This window comes from Sceloporus occidentalis, unplaced genomic scaffold (genome assembly GCF_023333645.1).
Source record: "Sceloporus occidentalis isolate IW3139 unplaced genomic scaffold, rSceOcc1.0.p SCAF_6, whole genome shotgun sequence".
Taxonomy (NCBI): domain Eukaryota; kingdom Metazoa; phylum Chordata; class Lepidosauria; order Squamata; family Phrynosomatidae; genus Sceloporus; species Sceloporus occidentalis.
The window spans coordinates 112140225-112164002 of NW_028316986.1; the positions used below are offsets into that span (position 1 = coordinate 112140225).

Here is a 23778-nt window from a genome sequence, read left to right on the forward strand (position 1 = left end):
TTCTTGTATTTTAATTTATTTTAAGACTACAGTATATTTATAAAGCACCCTTTTTTGTAAAATACTTACTAGTGTGTTTTTAACATTTGGTTTCTACCTTGGATAAGTCAAGGTCAGTCCCTGGGTAAAAATTGAGGGTTGTGTTGTTTTTTTTAAACCCTCATAAATCATCCTCATACTGTAATGTGAATGAAATGTTGATAATTCTGATTATAACACATGACAAAACTAGTGAGGCACAAATAGCAGTGAAGTACAAGTAACCATAAATGTATGACATCAGTTGGTAGATTTGGAATTCTGTTCTTCAATATAGATTGAATATCCCTTATCTAAAAATCTGAAATGCTACAGTATCCAAAACTTTTTTCATGGGTGCCTGAGATAGTGACACTATTTCTTTCTGATGTCTCAGTGTACACAAACTTTATTTCATGCATTAAATTATTAAAAATATTATATAAAATTATCTTCAGGCTATCTGTATTATAAGGTGTATATGAAACATAAATGAATTTTGTTTAGACTTGGATTCCATGTCCAACCTCTCCCTCCCTCTCCCCGCCCCCTCTCTCTATATATGCATATATTCCAAAATCTAAAACACTTCTAGTCGCAAGCATTTTGATAAGGGATATTCAACCTGTAGATACTTTAGCATCCAAAAGCACAACATGGATGGTTTGTATAGTTAAGGTGGGATCTGTGTTGGCAAATATTTTTTTATTACTGCATTAAAACATTAAAGTAGCTTCATGTATTACAAGGTTAACAAGCATAACTGGTTCTGGTCTTGTAACTATTACTATAATTTTATTTGCACTATAAAAATAAGGCTGCTCTTAATCTTTTGACTACAAATTGACTAGAGAAAGTTTTTTTGGCTTACACAACTGAATAAAGTGAGCTGTTTATGAAAACAGTTTTTTGAAAATGGATTATTCCTTCTAAAAAGAGCCATAAGCATCCATTTCTTGTGAACTTCAAAGAGTCAGCTAAGACATTTGAATAGGGGGTCTCTTGGGGTTTTTGCAGTTTTCCCTTAAATGTAGTTGTGCACTCTAAATTTACATATTTTTCAGGGAAATAATTTTGTCTAAGATTGCAACCAGGAGGGAGTCCTACTTAAACCAGTGGGATTTATCTTCCCTCGATAGATAGGGGTAGTACAACACCTTGACCTTTTGCCAATAAATTCATTTTAATTGTGGCAGGGCAGGGGCAAGCTCAGAAAAACATCAGATTTATTACTTGACAAACTTGCTTTTAGACAAGTAAGAATCTCGAGAACAGATTCACTTCAGAAACTGAAATGGCATACTAAGCTTCTCACATTAGTTTTAAAATTAATTGCTGCAGTATACGGCTTTCTATAATATTCTGCATTTGCTTTTTTAAAATTCTAGACTTTTGTTATCTGTTAAATAAACAAGAATGTGCATGAAGTTTCTTATATATTCCACCTGCTGGATTTGTCACTTCTTGTAAATGTGGAAATTGCATTCACTTTCACACAAGCGCAGTGATCTCGGTACTGACTGTGTACCAATAAAGAGAGCAGACTCTTCTGTATTTAGAATAGATTTTTGGTTAATGGTATATATGGCACTTCCATCAGAGAGAAAGTACTGGAGTTAAAAACAGTTGACCCTCATGTACATTAAAATATCTTATGCTTAGAGGCCTTTCATTTTGGATAAAAAGAGTCAGCATTTAATTAATGCTGTCCATGCCTTTATTTTGGTTAGTGTAACAATCTTCCAGTTATTTACTTGATATATAATATGCTATTAAACCTGAGAATCTTCTCCATTAAAATCAATGGACTTTTACATAAAGGTGAAACTTGCTTTATTTGCGCTGTAGAAGATGTTTTGGTATATATTTTTTCCTTCTGCAATAAAGCAAACATATTAAAGAAGGACATGAATCCAAAGAAGTGCAGATAGAACTCTGCATGCAGCTGGCCTTTTCCATCCCTGTTATTACAGCCTTGTGGCCCCCTCTCATTTCTGATAAAAGCAAAGGGCCCAGAATTGGGGGGGAGCAGCTTGCATAAGTAAAAATGTCTTTGTTGTCACATAACACCTTTATAGAAACAGGCTATAGTATATGAGAAATTTTATATATCAAGTGCCTATACTTAAGGTATCTTGAGCCATTATGCCATCCAGAAAGGTGTAGTCATTGTACAGAGGAATATTAAATGTCTTGCTTTTTTCACTACTGTGGAGAAATTTCTCATGGTATATGTCCCCCCTCCCCAAAATCACTACACAGCAATAAGCTGTGCCCAAACTAATGTGCATATCACTCCCCTCCAATGTTATTTGCATCATTTGTCCTGCAAGTGGTAAATGCTTGTAGAACCAATGTTGGGTAATAACAAATAGAACCTACACCTGCTGAGTGAAGGTGCATCTGAAGAGAGTTCTTGTCTAGATCAAAGGCCTTACAAAATGCAGCTTTTCATGACACCCCCACCCATCTTCATCATTTGTAAACTAGAAATTTGTAGTCATTTACAAAAGGTCAGCAAAATCCCTACTTCTGCTGCAGATGTCACCACTGATTGTTTTACAAGAAGGCACAACCTTGTGTTAATTGCTCTCGTTAAAATCTATGTCTTTTAGAAATGAGAGACCATCCATTCAGTCTCATATTGCACTTAAAAAAAAATCAAGCCTAGAGTTTAAGGTCAAAGTTACTTTAATATTTAGGAAATGTAAGGAAGGTCCATGTACACTTCTTTCAACTTGTGTATGATAGTTCACCATTTTGCTGCTAATGTGGGATTGTATATGAAAAGGAGGTTTTCAAGCAACATACCAGGAGTACTTTAAACAAATTGTATTACTAAAGCATCTAGTGGTTAGCTTTTTGCAGGAATTTATACTGTCACTGTTCTCCACTTAATAGAAAGGAGTCATTTTGCCAGTTGGCCAGTGCATCTTTTAGACTACCTTCATCAGCACAGAAACCAGGCATACATCAGGCTGTATATTTCTGAATTAAGGGAGTATAAGTATCTACACACACTTTCATAGAAGTTTTTAATATCACTCCATTCTGTGGTAGCCTGGGTATTTAGAATTCTGTGCTAGAAAGTCCTAGTGCTGTAGTTCAGAGGAGAGGACAGTTGAAAGTACCTTGAAACTGATATGTTTATCAGTGCAACCCAATCTTCTATGTTTAGAACATGAGGAGGGGGGGAATTTTAGGACCTCTGAAAAATTACTATTCCAATCATCACTCACCACTGGCCATGCTGGGAGAGTGTGCAGGAACATGAAAAGCCACAGATTGTGCAGTCTTGATTTTAAGGCTGAGGGAGTATGAAAGAAAAGTACAATGTACTTGTTAACTGTATTTAGACTTCTCTAGAGAAAGTGCAGAGTCAGTGTGGTGTAGTAGTTTGAGCACCGGACTGTGACTGGACCAGAGTTTGATTCCCAGATCAGCCATGAAACCCACTAGGCAATGACAAACCTCCTCTGAACAAATCTTGCCAAGAAGACCCCATGACAGGTTGGAAATGACTTGAATTCACACAACAAACACAGAGAGAAAGGGGTGTCAGAGAATGGATTTTAGCCCAAGCAGGTAGGCCACCACAGCTCACAATGTTCACCTCTTCCCATGAAGAGAGTTTTTAAAAATTTCTTCCCCTTACTCATTATTGTATTTGAAAATGAAACCATTGTTAGTTGTTGCAATACTGGGAAAGTAACTTATTGTATTGTTGCACATCATGTTAATTTTCCGTCATTTTTAAAAAAAAGGATAAAATGGCATAAAACTTGAAAAATACCTGTCAAAAGGTCTCAAAATGCTCTTTAAAACTATTGAAAGTAACTCAACGGCAGTCATTACTCAAGTAGCTTTCCCCTTCCTTGCTAGATTACTTCTGAGCTATAGTTGTTAACATTACTGTGACCTTATTAGTTGCAAACTCTGGTCGTTTAAACAACTCGCTAGCCTTCTCAAAAACTAGAGCTGCCTCCTGCAGACCATATCCTTATAGAGTACAAGGAGACACCTGTGCAACCATCAAGGACAGCCTGGGAAGGACTGAAGATGCTGCCTGGAGGGATATCACAAGAGAAGATGTTTTTGAATGCAAACGTTCGCCAATAAGCCATATTCCTATGTACATGTTACAACAGGAACATATTTTTATAACGAATCAAGTAGGACCAAACAGGAATGGCATCCGTAAGGAATGGGAAGAAAGAAAATAGATTAGAGAGAAGAAGCAGCCTGGAGGCGGGGTGGGGGGGAGGAATTGGATCTACATTGCAGAATTAAACCAGTTCAGCACCCCTTTTAACTGCCATGGCTCCATCCTACAGAATCCTGGGATTTGTAGTTTGGAGAGGCACCTTCATGCTTTGGCAAAAAAGGCTAAAGACCTGGTAAAACTGCAAATCCCAGGTTTCTGTAGAATAAGGGTTGTGGTTAAAAGTGATGCTGAACTGATTTAATTCTGCAGTGTGGGTACACCCTAAAATAGGTCCCTATGCTTTAGCAGATGAGAATGTATGGCTAGGATATATATGTGCATATATGAGAATATATGGCTAGGGTGTGTGTGTGTGTGTGTTATGAGAATGAATATGGCTAGGAGATATATACACACACACACACATGAGAATGAATATGATTAGGATTCTGTAAGATGGAGCCATGGCCGTTAAAGTGGTGTCAAACTGCTATTTCTGCAATGTAGATTCGCCTGATGTCTGACCAAAGTAGAGCAGAGTGGCACTATGACTTCCCTCGATCTTGACCTTATTGTAACTCCTATTGTCTGAAAAGAGCAAACTGGGGGAATTAACTTCCCTGGGGAGCCAGTGTGGTGTAGTGGCTTGAGCCTTGGACTATATGGCTCTGAAGAGCAGGGTTTGAATCCCCATTGAGGGTGACCTTGGGGGGCAAGTAGTCACACTCTCTCAGCCTCCTTAGGGGATGGCATTGGCAAAACCTCTCTAAAGAAACTTTGCCAAGAAAACCAGGATAGGGGTCGCCATAAGTCAAAACGACTTGAAGGCCAACAACAACAACAACCAGAGCTGCCTTGAGATGGAGGAGGCAGAGGCCACCTAGGCGACTAGGCCCAGCCCTTCAGCCCTTGGCTGGAGCTGCAAAGACTCGCCCCACACTTTCCCCACCATACTAGACTCTTATTAGTGCTGCTATTCCACTTTAACTACTCTGGCTGCCTCCTGTTGCATTCTGGGATTGGCAGTTTAAGGAGGGGGATTTAGAATTCCCAGCCAGAGAGCTCTTAGGCATCAATGAACTACAAAACCCAGAATGCAACGGGAGGAAACCAGCTGCCTTCTGTTGCATTGTGGGATTTGAAGTTTACGGAGGGGGCATTTGGAATTTGAGCCAGAGAGCTCTTAGGTCTCACCGGACTACAAAAACCAGAATGCAAGGGGCGGCAGTCAGAGAGCAGTCAAAGAGGAATGGCCAAATGGCGGCTGGAAGAAGGTGGGCTCTGAAGCGGTGGGCCTTGCTGCTGGGTGAGTCACCTGGGTCTCTGTAGGGAGGCAGGGCTGGTCGTGGTTGCTATTGCTGCCTTAATAGTTCTGTCGTCTCCTGGAAGACCAAAACCCTGGCGAATATCATAATGGGGCTAAAGTCAGGCTTTTAAGGAATCATTATAAGGACAGGCTGGGATGCTGTACCAGTTGAAAAAGGGGTTTTGATACAGTATATATGTATGTGTGTGTGTATATATATATATGTGTGTGTGTGTGTGTGTGTGTATCTTTTTAAAATGTGTTTTTTTATAACTACCTGTTTTAATATTGTAATATTTTAATTCCTTTTTAATGTACTTTTTTCTATGTTTTTAATTGTACACTGTTTTTTAAATACGGCTAGGAGATATATATATGAGAATGTGTGTATATATATATATATATATATGTATATATAGAATATATATATAGAATGAATATGGCATATACAGACACACACACAAGAGAATTATATGAGAGAATGAATATGGCTTATACATATATACAATATGTATATATATATACATATATGAGAGAGAATGAAATATATGAATTATATGAGAAAATGTATATGTATATATATATATATATGAGAATGTGTGTGTGTGTATATATATACATATATATATATAGAGAGAGAGAGAATGAATATGGCTAAATATATGAGAATTATATGAGAATAAATATAGTTAATATACTGTATATATATGTGTGTGTGTGTGTGTATATATATATATATATACAGAGAGAGAGAGAGAGACAATATATATATATATATATATATGAAAATGTGTGTGTATGAGAGAATGAATATAGCTAGGATATATATATATATATATATATATATATATATATATATGAGAAGCCACTCTGAGTCCCAGTTCTGGGGAAAGAGTGGGATACAAATAAATATAATAAATAATAAAATAAGTAATAAAATGTGACTCATCAAAATCTGTGTATATCTTTTTATATATTTGCACATTAATTTCATATTTATCAATCATGTTGTTGATGGTGTGCCTTCAGTTTGTTGGCAACCCTAAGGAAAACCTGTCATGGGTTTTTCTTGGCAAGGTTTCTTCAGAGGGGTTTTTCCTGAGGCTGAGAGAGTGTGACTCGCCCAAGGCCACCCAGTGGGTCTGCATGGCTGAGCTGGGAACTGACCCCAGGGTGATCAAGCACATCCTCCTTTTCCAGGACCATGGCCTACATTTCAGCCTTCTGCCCAGGAGGAGTTCCAAAATGCCCTCCATTTTGAGCATGACTAAGAAGCATGGATTTGTATTTCTATGAGTGTCTCCAGCTTTTTATTTGGTAATGTCCACCATTTTCCTTGAATGCCCTCCATTTTGCAGTGCCTCCTCCTCCTCCTTTGTGGATATAGGGATATGTGGTCCCCCCTTGAGCCTAGGAAAGTTGTTGTTGTGTGCCTTCAAGTAATTTCCCATTTATGGAGATCCTAAGGCCAACCTATCATGGGTTTTCTTGGCAAGATTTGCTCAGAGGGGGTTTGCCATTGCCTTCCCCTGAGGCTGAGAGAGTGTGACTTCTTGCCCAAGGTCACCCAGTGGGTTTCATGACTAAGCTGGGAATTGAACCCTGGTCGAATGCTCAAGCCACTATGCCAGACTGGCTTATATGTAAGTTACCTGTGAACTTATGGCAACCCCATGAATTCCACAGGATTTTCTTAGGGAAGGACTACTCAGAAGTGGTTTTTTCAGTTCTTTCCTCTGAAATAGAGCCCCACAGCACCTGGGATTCATTGGTGATGTCCCATCCAAGCACTAATCAGGGCTGGCTCTGCTTAGCTTCCCTGCTCCCCAAAATTACCACCCTTCTGGTCCGTTTAGGTATTTGGACTAAGTCTTATTTCTATAATCCCCAGCTGCAGAGAACTGCATTCAGAACTGCCCAGCACCTCTGGTCATCTAAACTTTGGGTTCAGCCTATACAGCAATCAAAAGAGCTTTGCCATCTCCTTTGAAATAGAGCCTACAGAAACTGGGATTCACTGGTGATTCCCCCTCCAAGAACTTAACAAGGACTGGAACCTAACCAAGGCTGGCCCTGGTTAGGTTCCAAGAGCAGATGGGAGCTGGTGCCTTTAAGGTATTTGCCATTCAGATAAAAACATCAATTCTTAGCAAATGAAGAAAATACACACACCCTTTTCAAGGCACTGCTCTTGACTTGGGATTCCTCCCCTTTGCCCTGAGGACTGGAGAAGGGGGCCAGGCTCTGAAAGTCAAAGCTGGGCCCTGAGATCTGGTATTCTTCTTCCACAGATATTGTTTTCACACTTGCCCTGTTGTGTTTTCAGTTGGTATGACAGCAAGTGATGCTTTTTCTTCACCCATTGAAATGAGGAGAGGTCTTAAGTTGTTTCATGGATCCTGGTGTGATCGCAAGGGGTGATTTGAAAGACCACCATTTTATCTATAGGTAGAGAATTTTGGTTTCTAACAAATGCTTTCATTTCCCCCCAACATAATTTCTACCCTGTAGTTTTCTTATGTTGACTTCTTTTTAATAAATTGTATTCAAGGATGGGAGGGGTTAAATACCCTAAAAATACTAGATTCCGTCAGGTCTTGGAAACTAATCAGGGTCAGCTCTGGCTAGTACTTGGATGGAAGATCGCCAATGAACACCAGTTTATATTAAAGTGGAAGGAAGTGGCAAAGCCCCCTCTCAGGATTCCTTGCCTAAGGATGATATCACACGACTGAAATTGGAAGTATAATCCAGTGTCATCCTGAATGCAATCATGCATATTCATGTTATTGCGCGAAAGGTTATCAGACGCATTTGCTGGCATTCCGAATGCACTCCAAATGCAATCACGCATCAATCCACACTTAAGTAAATTCAGTGAACTAGGGAATTCACTAATCCTATTCCCAGGCTACTTTGCATTCAATGTGGTGTTATTTGGTGTGATATGCATGTCTGCTGTGGCCCTGGTATTCCCCCCCCCTGCATCAATTCCCATGATCCTCCCTTTTGTTTTGGCTTCTGGGGCTCCTAGGTCTTACCTGGCAGGCAGCTGGGAGGAAAAGCAGCTGTTTTTGACAGGAAAGAGTGGCTCTCCATGAGGCGTCCTGCAAGCTCTCTCTCTGCCCAAAATGGTGGGCTTGGGGCTTGCCCTGCTCCTGGCCCCTTGTGTCCCTCAGGGACCTTTTTGCCTCCCTCCCTCCCTTCCTCCCTCCAGGGCCAGTAGGAGAAAAAAATCCCCCCCCTTTTTTTATTAGCCCCAGAGTTGTTTTTCTTCCCCCATTCCTCCTCCTTTGGGGGAGGATGGAGTGGGGCATCCTGGGGAATGGGGGGTCTGTTTTCATCCCCTCAGGGGCATTGCTCTGGGCTCACAACAAACTCCAACTCCAAGAATTCCATAGCCTTGAGCCACAAAGAGTTAAAGCAGTGCCACACTGGGTTATTTCTCCAATGTGAATATAGCCTTAGTCGCCAGCTCAGGTTCCTGCCCAGCTTCCCCTCCCCTTTTCCTCTTCCTCCGACTCATGGCGAGGAGGCAGCGCCATTGCCTTCAATGGGACTCCCAATGGGCCAGGTTAGAACCAGAGAGGACCCAGGCCCCCCACAAACTCACTGCAGCCTAGCACTCCCAAATGGAGGGACTCCTCTCCCTCCATTCCCCCCATAGCTGGAGACTTAAAGGCACAGACAAACACACACACACACACACACACACACACACACAACCATCTGGAGACCCCCCACCCCGCTTTTTGGGTTTTCTTGGCAGGTTTATTCAGATGGGGTTTGCCATTGCCATTTTCTGAGGAGGCTGAGAGAGTTTGACTTGCACCAGGTCACCCAGTGGGATTCCATCCCTGCCTTCTAGAGCCATAGTCTAATGCTCAAACCAAGGACAAGGTTGCTTTCAACTGGTTTTGAATTGGTGAATTGGCTAAATAATGTGAAATAAGGGGTAATGAATGCACAAATAAAGTGCATTGCCTAAATAACATGAAATAAAGGGTAAAGAATGACTAAATAATGTGAATTGCCTAAATAAAGTGAAATAAGGAGTAATGAATGAACAAGTAATGTGAATTGCATAATAACGTGAAATAAAGGGTAATGAATGAACAAATAACGTGAAACAAGGCAAAACCGGAGGCAAGTCCCGCCGAAAGTGTAAAAAGGTCGCAATCTGATTCTGCCCTCACTGCGCATGTGCAGGGATACTAATTCGAACTCTAGACTACGAAGGGTATGTACTCATATGATAACTTCTTTTGCATTTGCACTACTTTGGCTTTGGGGTGGGCGCTGTGTTCTTCTGTGCGTTTGACAACTATTCGCGTAATAGTGTTCATTTTCGAATTAGCCCTACTTTCTTTTTTTCGAAATTGGGAGACATTCCTCCTGTGTGATATCGTCCTATGAAAACCCTATGAAATTCATGGGGTTGCCATAAGTTGACAGGTGACTTGAAGGCAAATACACACACACATTTGTGGGTGGAGGTTAACAAAACCCACCATTCCCATTTAGCCTTTGACTAACTGTTTTCAGCTAGGGTTGCCAGAGAGAAAACTGGAAATGGCTGTGCAGGAGAGGGTATTTAAGCATGTGTTACTTGTTACCTGGTTGTGTGACAAGCAATGCCTGCTGAAATTCTCATCTGCATGCCATTAAAGGCAAAGGAGCCATCTCCAGTTTTCAGTCTGGCAATCCTACTTCCAAGTATAACCATGCCTCAAAGTGGTCTCAATAGCATTTGTTTGCTCCGCCCACCTCTGTTATTTCCCATTGACTGTTTTATTTATTTAAACATTTTTATATCACTTTATATGATGCAAAATAAAGTATTTTACAATCAGGATTTCTTAAGAGCAGGGACTGGTATATCTCTGCAATCTTGTCCAATCCTGTTTTCACAATTCCATAACAATTTAAAAAAAAATGTTCAAACTAGAGACTGTCAAAGATTGTGATGTTTATGTACTCCTTTTCTTATTTATTCAGGTAACCATTATGGTCAACCTCCTCAAATTATCCGTGGGCAGTTTCTTCCGAAATGTGAAATTAAATTAAAATGCAGAACAAGAGCTAGTTTGTCTGAAGCTAGGAACAAACTGTAAGTACTGTCACTAGTCCTGACTGTAAAAGATAAACTTTTTTGATTGAAAAAAAATGCTTCATTGTGAGTTCTCATTGCTAACATTCTCAAAAATAATGACAACTTGATACTCACAATGGATGTCTTTCAGTTCAAGACATTGCAGAAGATGTCAGTATTACAGAAGTGGTAGTAACAAAATGTGGCACATTGCAAAGGAAAATAAGTGTTCCTAAGTCATGTAAAAGGTAACAACCATGTCCACATCTTGTGGCAGGAAATTCCATGGATTTATTCTGCATTGTCTGAAGTCCCCAGGATATTGTTGATCAGTTTCAGTGTGATGCAAAAAGTAGTTTTGAGAAATAATTTTCTCTTTACACTTACATTATACAGTCAACCCTCTGTATCCACGGATTCCTTATCCATAGATTCAAGCATCCACAACTTGAAAATATTCAAAGAAATTATAAAGAAACCTTGATTTTTTGTCCATTTTATATAAGGGACATCATTTTACTATCCATTGTATTTAATCGGACTTGAACAACCATAGATCTGGGTATCCACGGGTGGGGTGGGGGTCCTGGAACCAAACCTCAGCGCATATAAAGAGCCCACAGTAGATTATAAAGTGTTTTTTTTAAAATTAGTTTTCATTTCTTTTTAAAAAATAACAAGCAAAAACCCTCGATACTGGAATCTTTTTCATATACCTTAGACTATATTTCAGAGGAAGGCAATGGCAAACAGTCTCTGATTATTCTTTGCCTAAGAAAACCTCATGAAATTCATGGAGTTAATAGGTTACACACACATATACAGTGGGCTGAGAAGATCAACAGCCAGGTGACATCCTACTATAGACTGAATATATCTACTTTGTGAGTAGTGTGAAAGAAGTTAACTACTAAAAATTGTGTAGGGCTTTGCTAAATACTTCTTTTCTACAAACAAAATTTCTTGTTTCATATCTACATTGTTGTTTACTTGTTGATCCCAGTTGTGCTTTAAACCACATGATTTAATAAAGCTTTTGATGTTTAGGTCATTTGCCATACAGCCATACAGCACTTGGCAAGCTACAGTGGATCCAAAAGAGATGAGAAAATTCCAACTGTTGGCACATAAATGGTGGGATGAGCAAGGACAATATGCAGCCCTTCATTCTATGAATGATATTAGAGTGCCGTTTATTAGGTAATGTTTTAAATGTACCTGTCTTTAAAAAATTTGGCCAGGAATCTAAAATATTAGGAAGCGTCAACTTTTGGAATTGAAGCATCACTTTACTTCTGTTGCTAAGCTTAAACTCTCATTGAGCATGAAGTTGTGATGTTTGATAAAATTCAGAGACATTAATCTGAATTAATCTGCATTAATTTGATATAGGACTATGCTAAGGAATCTTGCAGCGGCTTTGAGACTAATGGTGAGAAAGAAGTTGTAGCATAAGCTTTCATAGACAAATCTTCAGATGCTTGTGTCTGAGGAATGCATATTTCATGCATGTGAGGAAGTATATGAAGTTTACAAAAATGTAGGCTACAGCTTCTCTCACACAGGTAGTCTCAAAGGTGCGACACAATATCTGATGAGTTTCTGATAGTTTCTGATAGAATAAATAAGTACAGTGCTACCTCGGGTTACGAATTTAATTCGTTCCGCGGCGCCGTTCGTAACCCGATACATTTCGCAACCCGAAAAGGCGCTGGAAAGCCGCTAGCCGCGGCTTCCGATTTGAATTTCGCGCCGAAATTAATTTCGTAACCCGAAAAATCTTTCGTAACCCAGAACAGTTTTTTCCAATGTAACTTTTTCGTACCCCGGAAATTTCATAACGCGGTGAATTCGTATCCCGGGGTACCACTGTACAATTTAACAGTACAATCTTGTACATGTTGACTTAGAAGTCAGTCCTACTGCCTTGAGCAAGATTTATTCCTATGTAAATGTATATAAGATTAAAGCCTTAGGCCTAAATCCATTTATTAGTACCAACTAGAGTAGATTTATTGATTCAGATGCTGGGTGGTAAGTCAACACTTAGATAAATTCCACTGATTTAACCTACTCTAGTTAGGACTAGCAATTGGATTTAGGCCAGTGATTGACAAGGTATATTTTAATTGATAAGGTATTATAACAGGGAATGAAAAAAAGAAGGAATAATGGTTTTTCCTTATTAAGATAAACAGTAGCTTTTGTATAATAAATTCTCACATTTAAGCTTTGAAGAAAAAAAACTTTTGAGATTTTTATAATATGCAAGTACTGTATATTTAAATTTAGTAAATCCACTAAGCACCCTTTATTTTGAACCTCATTAATTAAAAGTCATTTGTTTTGCATTTTGTGTAAGAGATACTGTTTTGAATATGAGAAATGACCATCCACTAGGAAGCCCTCTCTCTGGCACAAAGATCCTGGATGTTGGTTGTGGTGGTGGATTGCTTGCTGAAGTAAGTAGTCTAATTTTGATGGTGATGAATATTGCTATCCTTTATTTATAGGAAACACAGACATTTCAAACAGTGTTTATTTGCTTCAGTTTGCTTGTTTAGATTATCTTGCCTTCTGCACTAGTATGCTTGTGTCTGTTTAGCTTTAGGTACTCTCATAAATAACTGGAGGGATGGAGTAACATGTTTAATATGTCCAAGTAGGTTATTCCTTTGTTGCTGAAAACAGAATTATTGTGAAAAGCAAAAACTGGGGTTGAAGCATACTTTAACGATTGTGTGGAATGTACTGAAATTTCAGTCTTGTTGAAATGTTATTTTTCCTTGCGATCAGTAGGCTTTTCTCATAAATAGCTGTTGACAGAATTGCCATTTTAGGTGCACTTGAACTTTTTCTAGACCATATTTCTTGTGCAGAATTTCTGAAGACTAAAGAATAAGTTATTTACTATAGTTGATATTTTTAAAGATGGCAATCTATGTGTTGTTTTAAAAATTATTCAGAAGTAAATCCTGTCAGGTTCCATGCAGCTTAATCCCTAGTAATTCTGTTTAGGCTTGTAGCTTTACCTCATTGATTAATCCAAAAAGAAGCTGTATAATAAAATGCCTGGCCTAATAACATTTTATTATCCCTGAAGTTATTTGGCAATTGAGAAGAAGGAAACATTGGAGTTGATCACACATTCAACATCCTAGGGATTGTAGGATAGAACAGCTGTTTCCCTCCAGAGATGCAGTACACTGTAAAAATAATACAGTTTGACGTTACCTACCATGGCTCAATCCTACAAAACCTGAGATTTGTATGAGGCACCAGAATGGTTTGGCTGAGAAGGCTAAAGCTCATGTAAAACTACAAATTCCAGTAATAATAATAAATTTTATTTGTATTTTCCCGCTTCTCCCAGTGGATTGACAGTATTCATTAAGATGGAGCTACAGCATTTAAAGTGGTGTCAGACCTCATTATTTCTAGTGTAAATGCACCCCAAGCTGGAGGAAGAGCTCCACCCCGCAGAAAGATACATGATTTCAGATCTATCCTATCTGCCCCTGAATCCTTCTAGCAGCTCCCTGAAAACAGAGCATCAGTATTGGTAGGAGAGGTGGGCTGTAGTGGATTCATTGTATACAAAGCAATCCCAGTTCCCTGTCTCCCAACAGGGAATAAGATTTAGATCAGGCTGAGACCAGAAGCACTTTCACACTACACAACTGTAGCTCTCTGTTCCATTTCAATTGCTGTGTCAATGGTCTATGCAATCTTAGGATTTGCCATTGAAGGTGGGACACATAGATTTTTCTGCCAGATAGTTCTAGTGCCTCACCAAACTGCAAAACTGAAGTGTTCCCTAGGATGTTGCCATGTCAGTTAATGTGGAATATAACACTAGACTTGTGTAGTTTGAAAGGATTCCTGGTCTAAATATTTCTGTCCTTTTATAAGCAGTGAGAGTAATGTTCTGAATTAAAAACAAATGGGCAGATAGCAGCAGTGGCAATCCCTATTTTCCCTTGTGCTTTGTCAGCAGAATTTAGGAAATATTGGTGTCTTCTGACACAACTGTAGCATAGTCCTGCTTAACTTTTATGTACAGTAACATTTTAGCTGTTTGGGATGCATTTTCAGTAGGTATTCATTTAGCAGGTATGTGGTTATTATAGCCTCTAGGTAGACTTGGAGCTTCGGTTACTGGAATTGATCCTCTGGAAGACAACATTAGAACAGCAGAACTGCATACATCATTTGATCCAGACCTAGCAAAGAGAATAGAGTACAAATCCTGTGCACTGGAGGATATTGTGGAAGAGGCATCAGAAAAATTTGACATCGTTGTTGCTTCTGAAGTAGTAGAACATGTGGCTGATGTGGAAATATTCATCAAGTGTTGTGGTGAAGTGTTAAAAGTGAGTTGTTCAACTTTAAAGCAAAAGAACCCAATCCTATATTCCTCCTCCTCCTAGATCTAATAGTTGGTTGACAAGAAAGGGCTCTTACGTAGATTTGTTTTGATATAGATTCTGTTATTGTTGTTATTTACCACTACTAAAAATTATTGTTTCCTTATGTTTCTTTTTTCTGATATGTTCAGTGCCTAGTCAAAAGCATCTGAAGAAGTAGACTTAAGTCTATGAAAGCTCATGCTGCCAACTTCCTTCTATCAGTTAGTTTCAAAGGTGCTACAAGATCTCTCTGTATACTGATTCTACAGATTAACATGGCTATACTTTTGAATTCTACCAGCTAAATATTGTATCTGAATTTCTGACAAAGATTATTGCAAGTGTGTGTGTGTGTGTGTGTGTTTGGAATTTTTTTCTTATCAGTTGTAACTGATTATTCTAGAAATATTATATAAATACCAAAAGCATACAAAAACCATGAAAGCAGGAATGTTTATGTCCCATTGTCATGTCAGTGACTGAGAAGCAAAATTAGCCATTTTTACTGAATTGGCTGAATGGCTGGTCCATGAAAAAGGAATCTTTTTACTTAGATTAGTTTTGATATAGATTTAACTATTAATGCCTAAAATATTTTGTATAGCGATCTCAAAACTAATAATATGAATGCACCTAGACTATCTACATCATAAATTCAATGAGACTATTGTCTGTAGCACAAAATTCTTCCTTCACAAAATTGCAGTTTTCCCAGTTTTCTGGGGGAACTGTAATAAAATGATTTTAAGTGTATAGCATAGGGCTGCCCTTATGAAAATGTTTTTCAGTGGTGATCTGTTCCATACAGATATATTTTACCTAGGGCTGTAATGGTCAGTTGATAGGTTAGTTTTGTCAATTGCTAGTGCAATCCTAACTTTGTATAGTGAGAAGTTAGTGCTTTTGAGCTCAGTGAGACTTATTCCCAGAGAGTAAGTATAGAATTGCAGTATAATATATTTTTTAAAAAATTAGAAATATGTCCCCCAACATAATTGGGCAGCAGACTTTTAAAATTAGTTTAAAATGTTCATTATTTTAATTTTAATTTTAGAAAACTGGATGACAGGTATAATCTTGGAAAAGGCATTCTGACTCTACTCTTCTTAAGAACATTTAAATGCTTCATCTGAAAGAATTTTATTTGTATGCAAAATGTATGCAGATTTAAACAATATAAATTAACTACTAAGGTTTTAAAAATAAATCTGGTGTCAGCAGTTACAATTTTAACGTGAAGCAGCAGTGGATATCTTTAGTGGGTCCAATAGCCCATTTTTCCCTCACAGACCCAGCAAAGCTATACACCCTTGAATTTTTCATACATTTTTTCATTACTAGAACTGACATAATGAATGCTAATTGGATAAACAACTGACTTACAAACTAATTCTTCACATTCTTTTTTGCAAAATTAGCCTGAAGGCTCTCTTTTTATTACTACGATCAACAAAACACAGTTGTCCTATGTATTGGGCATTTTGGTTGCTGAAAGAGTGCTGGGCATTGTTCCAGCGGGCACCCATGAGTGGGAGAAGTTCATAGCACCTGAAGAGCTAGAGCGGCTTCTAGAATCAAGTAAGCATAACATCCCAATAGACTGCATAACAAAGTATGGCTGCCAATTGACCATGATGTTTCTGTAGTAGAGATGTTGCCTTGAGGAAGCATGGCTGAATTAGCTTTGCAAATCAAAAAATTGGTACTGTGCATCAACCTTCTCCAACCTGATGCTTTACAAATTTATTTCCTTGCTGGCACTTGATCCTGGCATATTTTCTTTCTGTAACATCCAAGCACTTACATGGGGTTACTAAAAAGTACTTATATTCCAAGTAGCAGACCTATCAATTTGAAAGCCCCTTAAGACACATTATCATCATTACACAATTGGATGGTGTAGAACCTTGGAACAGGTGCCATTGGCACTAAATTGTTACTCCATGTGTCAGCTAAAACATATATTGGAGCAGTTTCAGATATTACCTCTGCCACATGGAGGGCCACCACGAAGGGTTGGGTTTTTTTGGGGGGGGCAGGGTTTGGTGGCCTCTAGCCAAAGTTTGAATAGAGTGATGGAATGTCCATAATTCATCTCTGTTTAGTTTTAAAAAGCAAACAAAATCTTGCATTGGGCTTTCATTTTGTAAGGACCACGCAGTGAAAGCAGAAATAAATCTAATTCTTTTTGGCTTTATATTTCAATTTTTTATTTATAGTTTTATTTCATTTTTTTTTTAAATCAATTGTATATGGTTTTAAATTTCTTTGGGTTTTTACTTACGTGTGGATTCAGTAAGTATGAAAATAATTGACAGGCTTCTTATTTGCATTCAGATTTGTAGTACTCCTACGTGAGACATTTTTTCTTGGAATTGACATTCTTGACTATTTGATGGCATCAAGACTTTAGACCTGTTCCTAATGCTATCTTGGGTCCAAAACACTGTAGAAATAATCCAGTTTGAGACTGCTTTAACTGCTCTGACTCAATGCTAGGAAACAATTCTGGGAATTGTAGTTTTGTGAGACATTTAGCCTTCTCTGTTAGAGAGATCAGGTGCCACAATAAAATACAGTTCCCACGATTCCCTAGCACTGAGCCAGGCAGTTAAAGTGGTCTCAAACTGTATTATTTCTGCAGTGTTTTTTGGAGTCCAACCAACAAATTGCTGCTAGGATGCAACAGGCTCACCTCCACTCTAGGACAAGGTGGAGACTCATGCAGCTCAGGAGGGTTTTCTGAAACCCTTGACATCCCAGCCCATTGAATCCCTACTCCCAAATTAGCCTGAAAGGAATTTGTCTGAAAAAATAATCATATTTTTTGCTAAAAAAGAAAGCGTGAGAGAGACCTTGGAGGGCCATATTAGGCAGTTTTGGGGCTCTTACTTAAAAACAAGCAGTGACCAAAATGACGTTTGTACTGTTACACACCGTATAATTATAGATCTGTGATTTCACTACAGCTTCTCTGATAACCTACCTGGGATTTGCTATTTATGGAGTCTTTCAAATTCTCTGCCAGAGAGCCCATGCCTCAGCAAAGAAGAAATCCTTGAATTCCATAGCATGCAACCATGGCAGTTAAAGTGGAATCATACTGTAATGTGAAAACACCACCTCTGGTGACCTGTAATGGGGAGTTGAAAATAGCCCTCTGATCCTGGTGTGTATCTCTCTTCTCTTACAGATGGCTTTTCAGTCAAGACAGTGAAAGGAATGTTATACAACCCTCTCTTTGGGTCTTGGAGCTGGACTGGAAACACTAGCATTAACTATGCACTTCATGCTGTGAAATCAAGTACGCAAGAATACTTGGATCCAAATGAAACGTTTCAGAATGTGGGGAAAGAACAGCCCCAAACAGAAATCAAAACTGTTGGTTAAAACATGAAGACAGATTGACAGTATGAGTCTGGAGGGAATTTGGCATAAATGGCTATAATGAACCAGTAGAGAACAAGCAGGCTGGTGTTCACAGTGCTGGGCATTTAAATGCATCTCCTTAACTCAGTCTTGTGGTAGGAGAAAAAAAATCTTCTTTTACAGTGTTAAGAGGCACAAAGCTCCTAAAGATGAGGGTATTTAAGCAAGAAGTCAACTGCATGCCTATAGATTAGGTGTTTTGTGCAAGTTATTGGGAAAGATTTGGGTTTTCATGCAGAATTTTTAAGGCTTTAAATTTAACTGCAGTAAAGAGTAGCAGTTTGTATTTCTAAAGTAGCTGAATTTCTTTTCTTATCCAGATTCTGCAGCTTGCCTGTTTTACACACACACACCATTTACTTTTGACAGCTTGTAATTAATCTTGTTTTGAATTGTGATATTTTAGATATAGTGAATACTAACAAGGTTCAGCTGAATGCAGTGCCTATTTCTGCAAGATTCCTGTTGGAGGTAAAAGTGAGCACACAACTTTTTGATACATTCTTCCTATATGGAAAGGTTAGGCAGGGAAACTGAAAAGACATCATGTGAGTTACATTTCTGAGAATATGAAAAAGAGGAGAATAGCCATGTGCCACCTTTTCAGTGTAAGCTTTTATGGGCTATAGCCTATTTCACTACATGCAAGAGTATATGAAGAAATGGAGTAGGTAAGATTATGCTGAAACCAGTTTGTTAGTCTTAAAGGTGCCTTAAGACTACTAATTCCTTCCCTTTTTATATTAAGCAGACTTTCACATCTGCCTCTTTGAAAATCAGGGAATATACATATGTGTGAGCAAACAGGCAGAGATTCTTCATGTCTGACAACGTGTCTGTTTTTCTTTGCATGTACTTAAATAAAATAAGGTGGAGAAAGGGAAGAGCACAACACCCCTCCCTGTTCCCTTCCTTTGAAGCCAGTTGAGTGCCAAAAATCTATAGACTAAAAAAGCATTTGCTTTCTAATTGAAAAAAGCAGTAGACCAACATAGCTTCCCCAGGGCCCATAGCAGTATTACACTTTAATGAACATGGTTCCATTTTATGGAACCTGAGTTTTATAGTTTGGTGCAGCACTGGAGTACTCTGACTGAGAATACTAAATGCCCCTCCCTAGTCTGCATATCCCATGATTCCATGGGATGGAATCATGGCTCTTAAAATTAAATAATAGTGTTACATCTGTGTAGTGTGAATTGGCCCCTGGAAAGGAGTTCTCTCTTATGCCTTCACCACTGCATATTGGTACTGAGAGGAAGGCCTTCCCTGAACATCTTAAAATTCAGGCAGGCTGATGGGATGTGTGGATGTGGTCCTTCAGAGATCCTGAGCTCATGTTTTATAGGGCTTGGTAAGTCATAACTATCACTTTGAATTGTGGCTGGAAATGGACTGTTAGCCAGTGGAGTTGTCATAACAGAACTTTGTTCTTCCTTTAACTGACTCTGTTCAATTTTGGTAACTGTATTTTGGATCTGTTGAATTTTTAAAATACTCTTCAAATACAGCCCCTGCAGAGCAACAGGTCCAGAAATGGGTCCACGAGGTGCACCCTGGCTTTTGCTGAAGCCTGTGAACCTCAAGACTGAATCTGGGAGTACATCCAGATTAAGAACCTGTGTCTTTAGTGGGGGGGACAACCTCAGATGATGTACACAGAATACCTATTCTCCCATTTGATGGTCCATTTCTGTCATAATCTGAATTAAGGATTCATGTCTTCTTTATCCACCTGATGATAAACACTGTTTTAGAACCAAAGCGACTTACTTTCATTTAGCAATATACTGGAGAACCAAATCCCCAAACTCCAGACCAGCTTGCCTCATAGTTTCATTTATATATTACATAGGAAGGGACATAAAACACTGTTTCTATAGGACAATAGCCCGAGTGCTTAAGAAGATTACCTTAGCCCCTGAACTCACCCTTACAGAAAGTAACAGAACCACTGCAAAATAGTATCTAATTACTAGCCTGCTGATGCAGACAAAATTACGCCATGCTTCATGATACCAAAAGCAGCTGAGAGGCCCAGCAAAACAAATAGGCATGTTCCTCCTGGCCAGTTCCCATTATAGATCATCCACCAAGGTGCTCAAAGCAATGTCTGATCCATAACCAGGCCCAAAACCAGAATGAAAAGGAACTACGGTAGATAATCTATTTTATCCAGGAACCATTGGCACTGAGAATTTGCCACACACTCCAGTACCTTGCACACAAATTGTATTCCATATACATGTTGATAATTATCTAATGTGGAGGTTAGGAAGGGTTTTTACTAGTACCACTTTGAGGCACACTGAAACCTTGCTTGGCTGCTAAGACATTCACCACCACCACCACCCTTGGCTGGTATCTCTCCCAGGTCACAGGAAGGGCTAGAGTCCAACATGTGTGGTGGCTGCCACTTCTTAAAAAATCTTGTCTACCACCTTGGACTGTACATGTTTAAAAAACAAAACAATTCTTAACTTCTAAATAAGATAGGTTCGATGCCTTATGCACTAGGACTATGGTATCCAAGTCAAAATGGATAAAGCAATTTCACTGTTGATCCATCTGTTGAGTGGTCTCCACTGTCTTCTTGTGGACCAAAACAGCTCTTCTCAGATAAAGGAAACCAGCATTTTCCCCTAATCGGCAAGGGACAGGAATCATATTTGTATGTGTTGTCTATAACTGTATCTTTCCTTCCTGGAAACTCTTAATGGACTAACAACTGGCAGCTCTCAGACTACCACTTTCAGCAGTGCTGAGCTAGAGGGCAGTAGGTCCTTGACCACTCACGAAGGCACCACTGGATGACTTCAGGTGCAATGGAGGAAAAGAAGAATAATTTATTTGCTGCTAACTTCTTCAGATAGGCCTTCCAGTGGCCTCTAGCTCATATTTATCCAGACTCACTCTGTGAGAAACATCACTAGCTTCCATCCTACCTCTTTCATCACTTCCAACTATATAGAAAACCTGGTGGGTACTTTGAGTCTTCTTCATGGGAGGAGATGCTTCACAGATTATCTCTGATGTTTTTTTAAAAAACCACATTCAGAATGATCTCCACTTGTGCTGTCTCTGCTTCAAGTGTTACCTCTGCCTTCAAGGGAAGGGGAGAGGTTAGTGGGATGTTGCCTGAGTGTTCATTGATGGCAAATGGATGACCTGTCCCTGCTTCACTTATTTCACTTGACAAACAGGTGGAACCCAAGACTAGAAAAAAAATATATCAGCAACTGACAAATCATCCCTCACGGGAAAAACCACTTCAGTTATATCTTAACACCAGCAGAAGAATTAGATTCCACTGGCCACTTTAGCTTTCGGATTTGGCATTGTGGTCAGAATTAAAGCATCTAGAGAGCAACAAAAATAGCAAGGGACACTATACTTCAATGGCTCTTAATCTCACCTGCTGGCAGCACAAATCAAGTTCTTTTTCATGGTCACTGTGACTCAGGCTGAATCTGCACTTCAGAATTAATGCAGTTTGACACTGCTTAAACTGCCATGGTGCAGTCATATGGAATTGTGGGATTTATAGTTTGGGAGAGTCAGTCTCTGGTGCCACAACAAACTACAAATCTCAGGATTCCACAGCATTGAGCCATGGCAGTTAAAGCTATGTCAAACTGCATTAATTCTACAATATGGCAGCAGCTTGTTCTGTACTTGTGTAGAACTTCTTGAAAACTTAAGGAATTGAGCAAAGTATTTGGGTCCATGCACCTTTCAAAATCTTTATCAGTAAAGCCACATTTTTTTCTTAAAATGGCTCTTGACACCCTTTTTGATGTCATTAAGAATAAGAATGATTACACTTGTCTATTGTCAGTGTCTGGTATCTAATATTCAGCATAGCAGAAGCTTTCCCCCCATCAATGCCTAGCAGAAGAACAAGGCTTTTATCAACAGAGGCTTGCATGGATATTTTTTCCCTTGGATTTATAACAATAAATAGATAGGATGTTTCTCTGAAGTTCACTCAGTCACTGCATTTTCCCCAGTGAATGGAGATTCCTTCTCTGTCATTCTCTGAATGTCATACTCCATTGAAACATATGAGCTCATGCATTTAAAGATTTAAAAAATTTGTTCTTTGCCAATGGCTGCCTTCATCTGTAGTAGTAGTAGTAATAATAATAATAATAATAATAATAATTTGTTTTATTTATATACCGCTATTCCAAAGATCATAGCGGTGAACAGCAAGTAAGCTAATTATCAAGTAGTAACACAGAACCATGATTTTTGATTTTTGTATAGCAAAGCCTGAATTATCACCCTGTTTCTGTGACTTCACAGAAGATTGTCATATCTGTTTTGATCAAGTGTCGGAAAGACAGTGCTTATGCTAGAAGTAGTAAATATAAGCGAATCCAGGTAGCTAACTTGGTGCAGTACTTACCTTAGCACGAGAAAATCAAAGCAAGTTCAGAAAAGTATGATAGGTTTTTCCACTATGCTTTTTCCAAGTTGAACCTTGGTAAGATTCCAACTGAGTCATGTCTGGATTTCTATATTCTAGAGCCTGTTTCAGCTAATTAGTCTGTCCCAGTCTATAAAAGATAGGATAAAGTGGCCTAAAGATTATTACTTTTACTGACTTAACCTTATAGACAAAATAAAATACACACCATTATCCAGTTAACTACAAACATTTCCTTTTGGAGATAAGCAGGGATGAGGAGTATCCTGTCCTCCAGATACTTGGCTACAACTTCCACTCTGCCTTAACTCTTGGTCATGTTGACTGGAGTTTTTGGGACCTGTAGTTCTAAACATCAAGAGGACCAAATGTTCCACATTTTGGGGGTTAAGGTCTCCATCCAATTGCCACATCATTGTTTCTTTAGAAAGGTTAGTGTTGTGTCTGCAGAGATGAAAATGATACTGAGCTTCCCGTGCTAAGAGAATATTCAGAGGAGTATAATATTCAGGGAAGGAGTGTGGCTTAAGGAAAAATAATAATAATGGTAGAGGTAACACTGAAGCCAAAAATTAAAACTTGAAACAATGGGGATGCACAACTATGTCTGTTTCATTTTTTCAGTATTGCAGCTGTGACTGTGCATTTGCTGAACGAACTGCAAGTCCTTTATACATGTTCATGAGCTGTAAGAATCAATGGCCATTTCAGACCACCTCTCCCTTGTACATGTTATTACTGACTTATTAGCCAACCCAGAAGGCAGCAAATTCAGGCCATGTTCATATCCAGCTGTTGAACCCCATTAATATCTGTTCAGTGGTAAAGTTGAATTTGGTACTCCATACTAAGAACCAATGGACTTTATTACTACTGGCCAATTTAAAA

The 23778-nt window shown here is 38.8% G+C and overlaps 1 protein-coding gene across 1 annotated transcript; it reads left to right on the forward strand.

Moving 5' to 3' along the window:
- The first annotated feature begins 5393 nt into the window (after window positions 1-5393).
- Window positions 5394-22603, forward strand: LOC149311271 (ubiquinone biosynthesis O-methyltransferase, mitochondrial-like). Its single transcript, XM_089530694.1, has 7 exons — window positions 5394-5528; window positions 10527-10638; window positions 11668-11820; window positions 12983-13082; window positions 14751-14993; window positions 16448-16607; window positions 18223-22603. Exons 1-7 carry the CDS (start codon window positions 5435-5437, stop codon window positions 18417-18419), a joined length of 1059 nt encoding a protein of 352 aa, XP_089386820.1. The 5' UTR covers window positions 5394-5434; the 3' UTR covers window positions 18420-22603.
- The last annotated feature ends 1175 nt before the right edge of the window (window positions 22604-23778 follow it).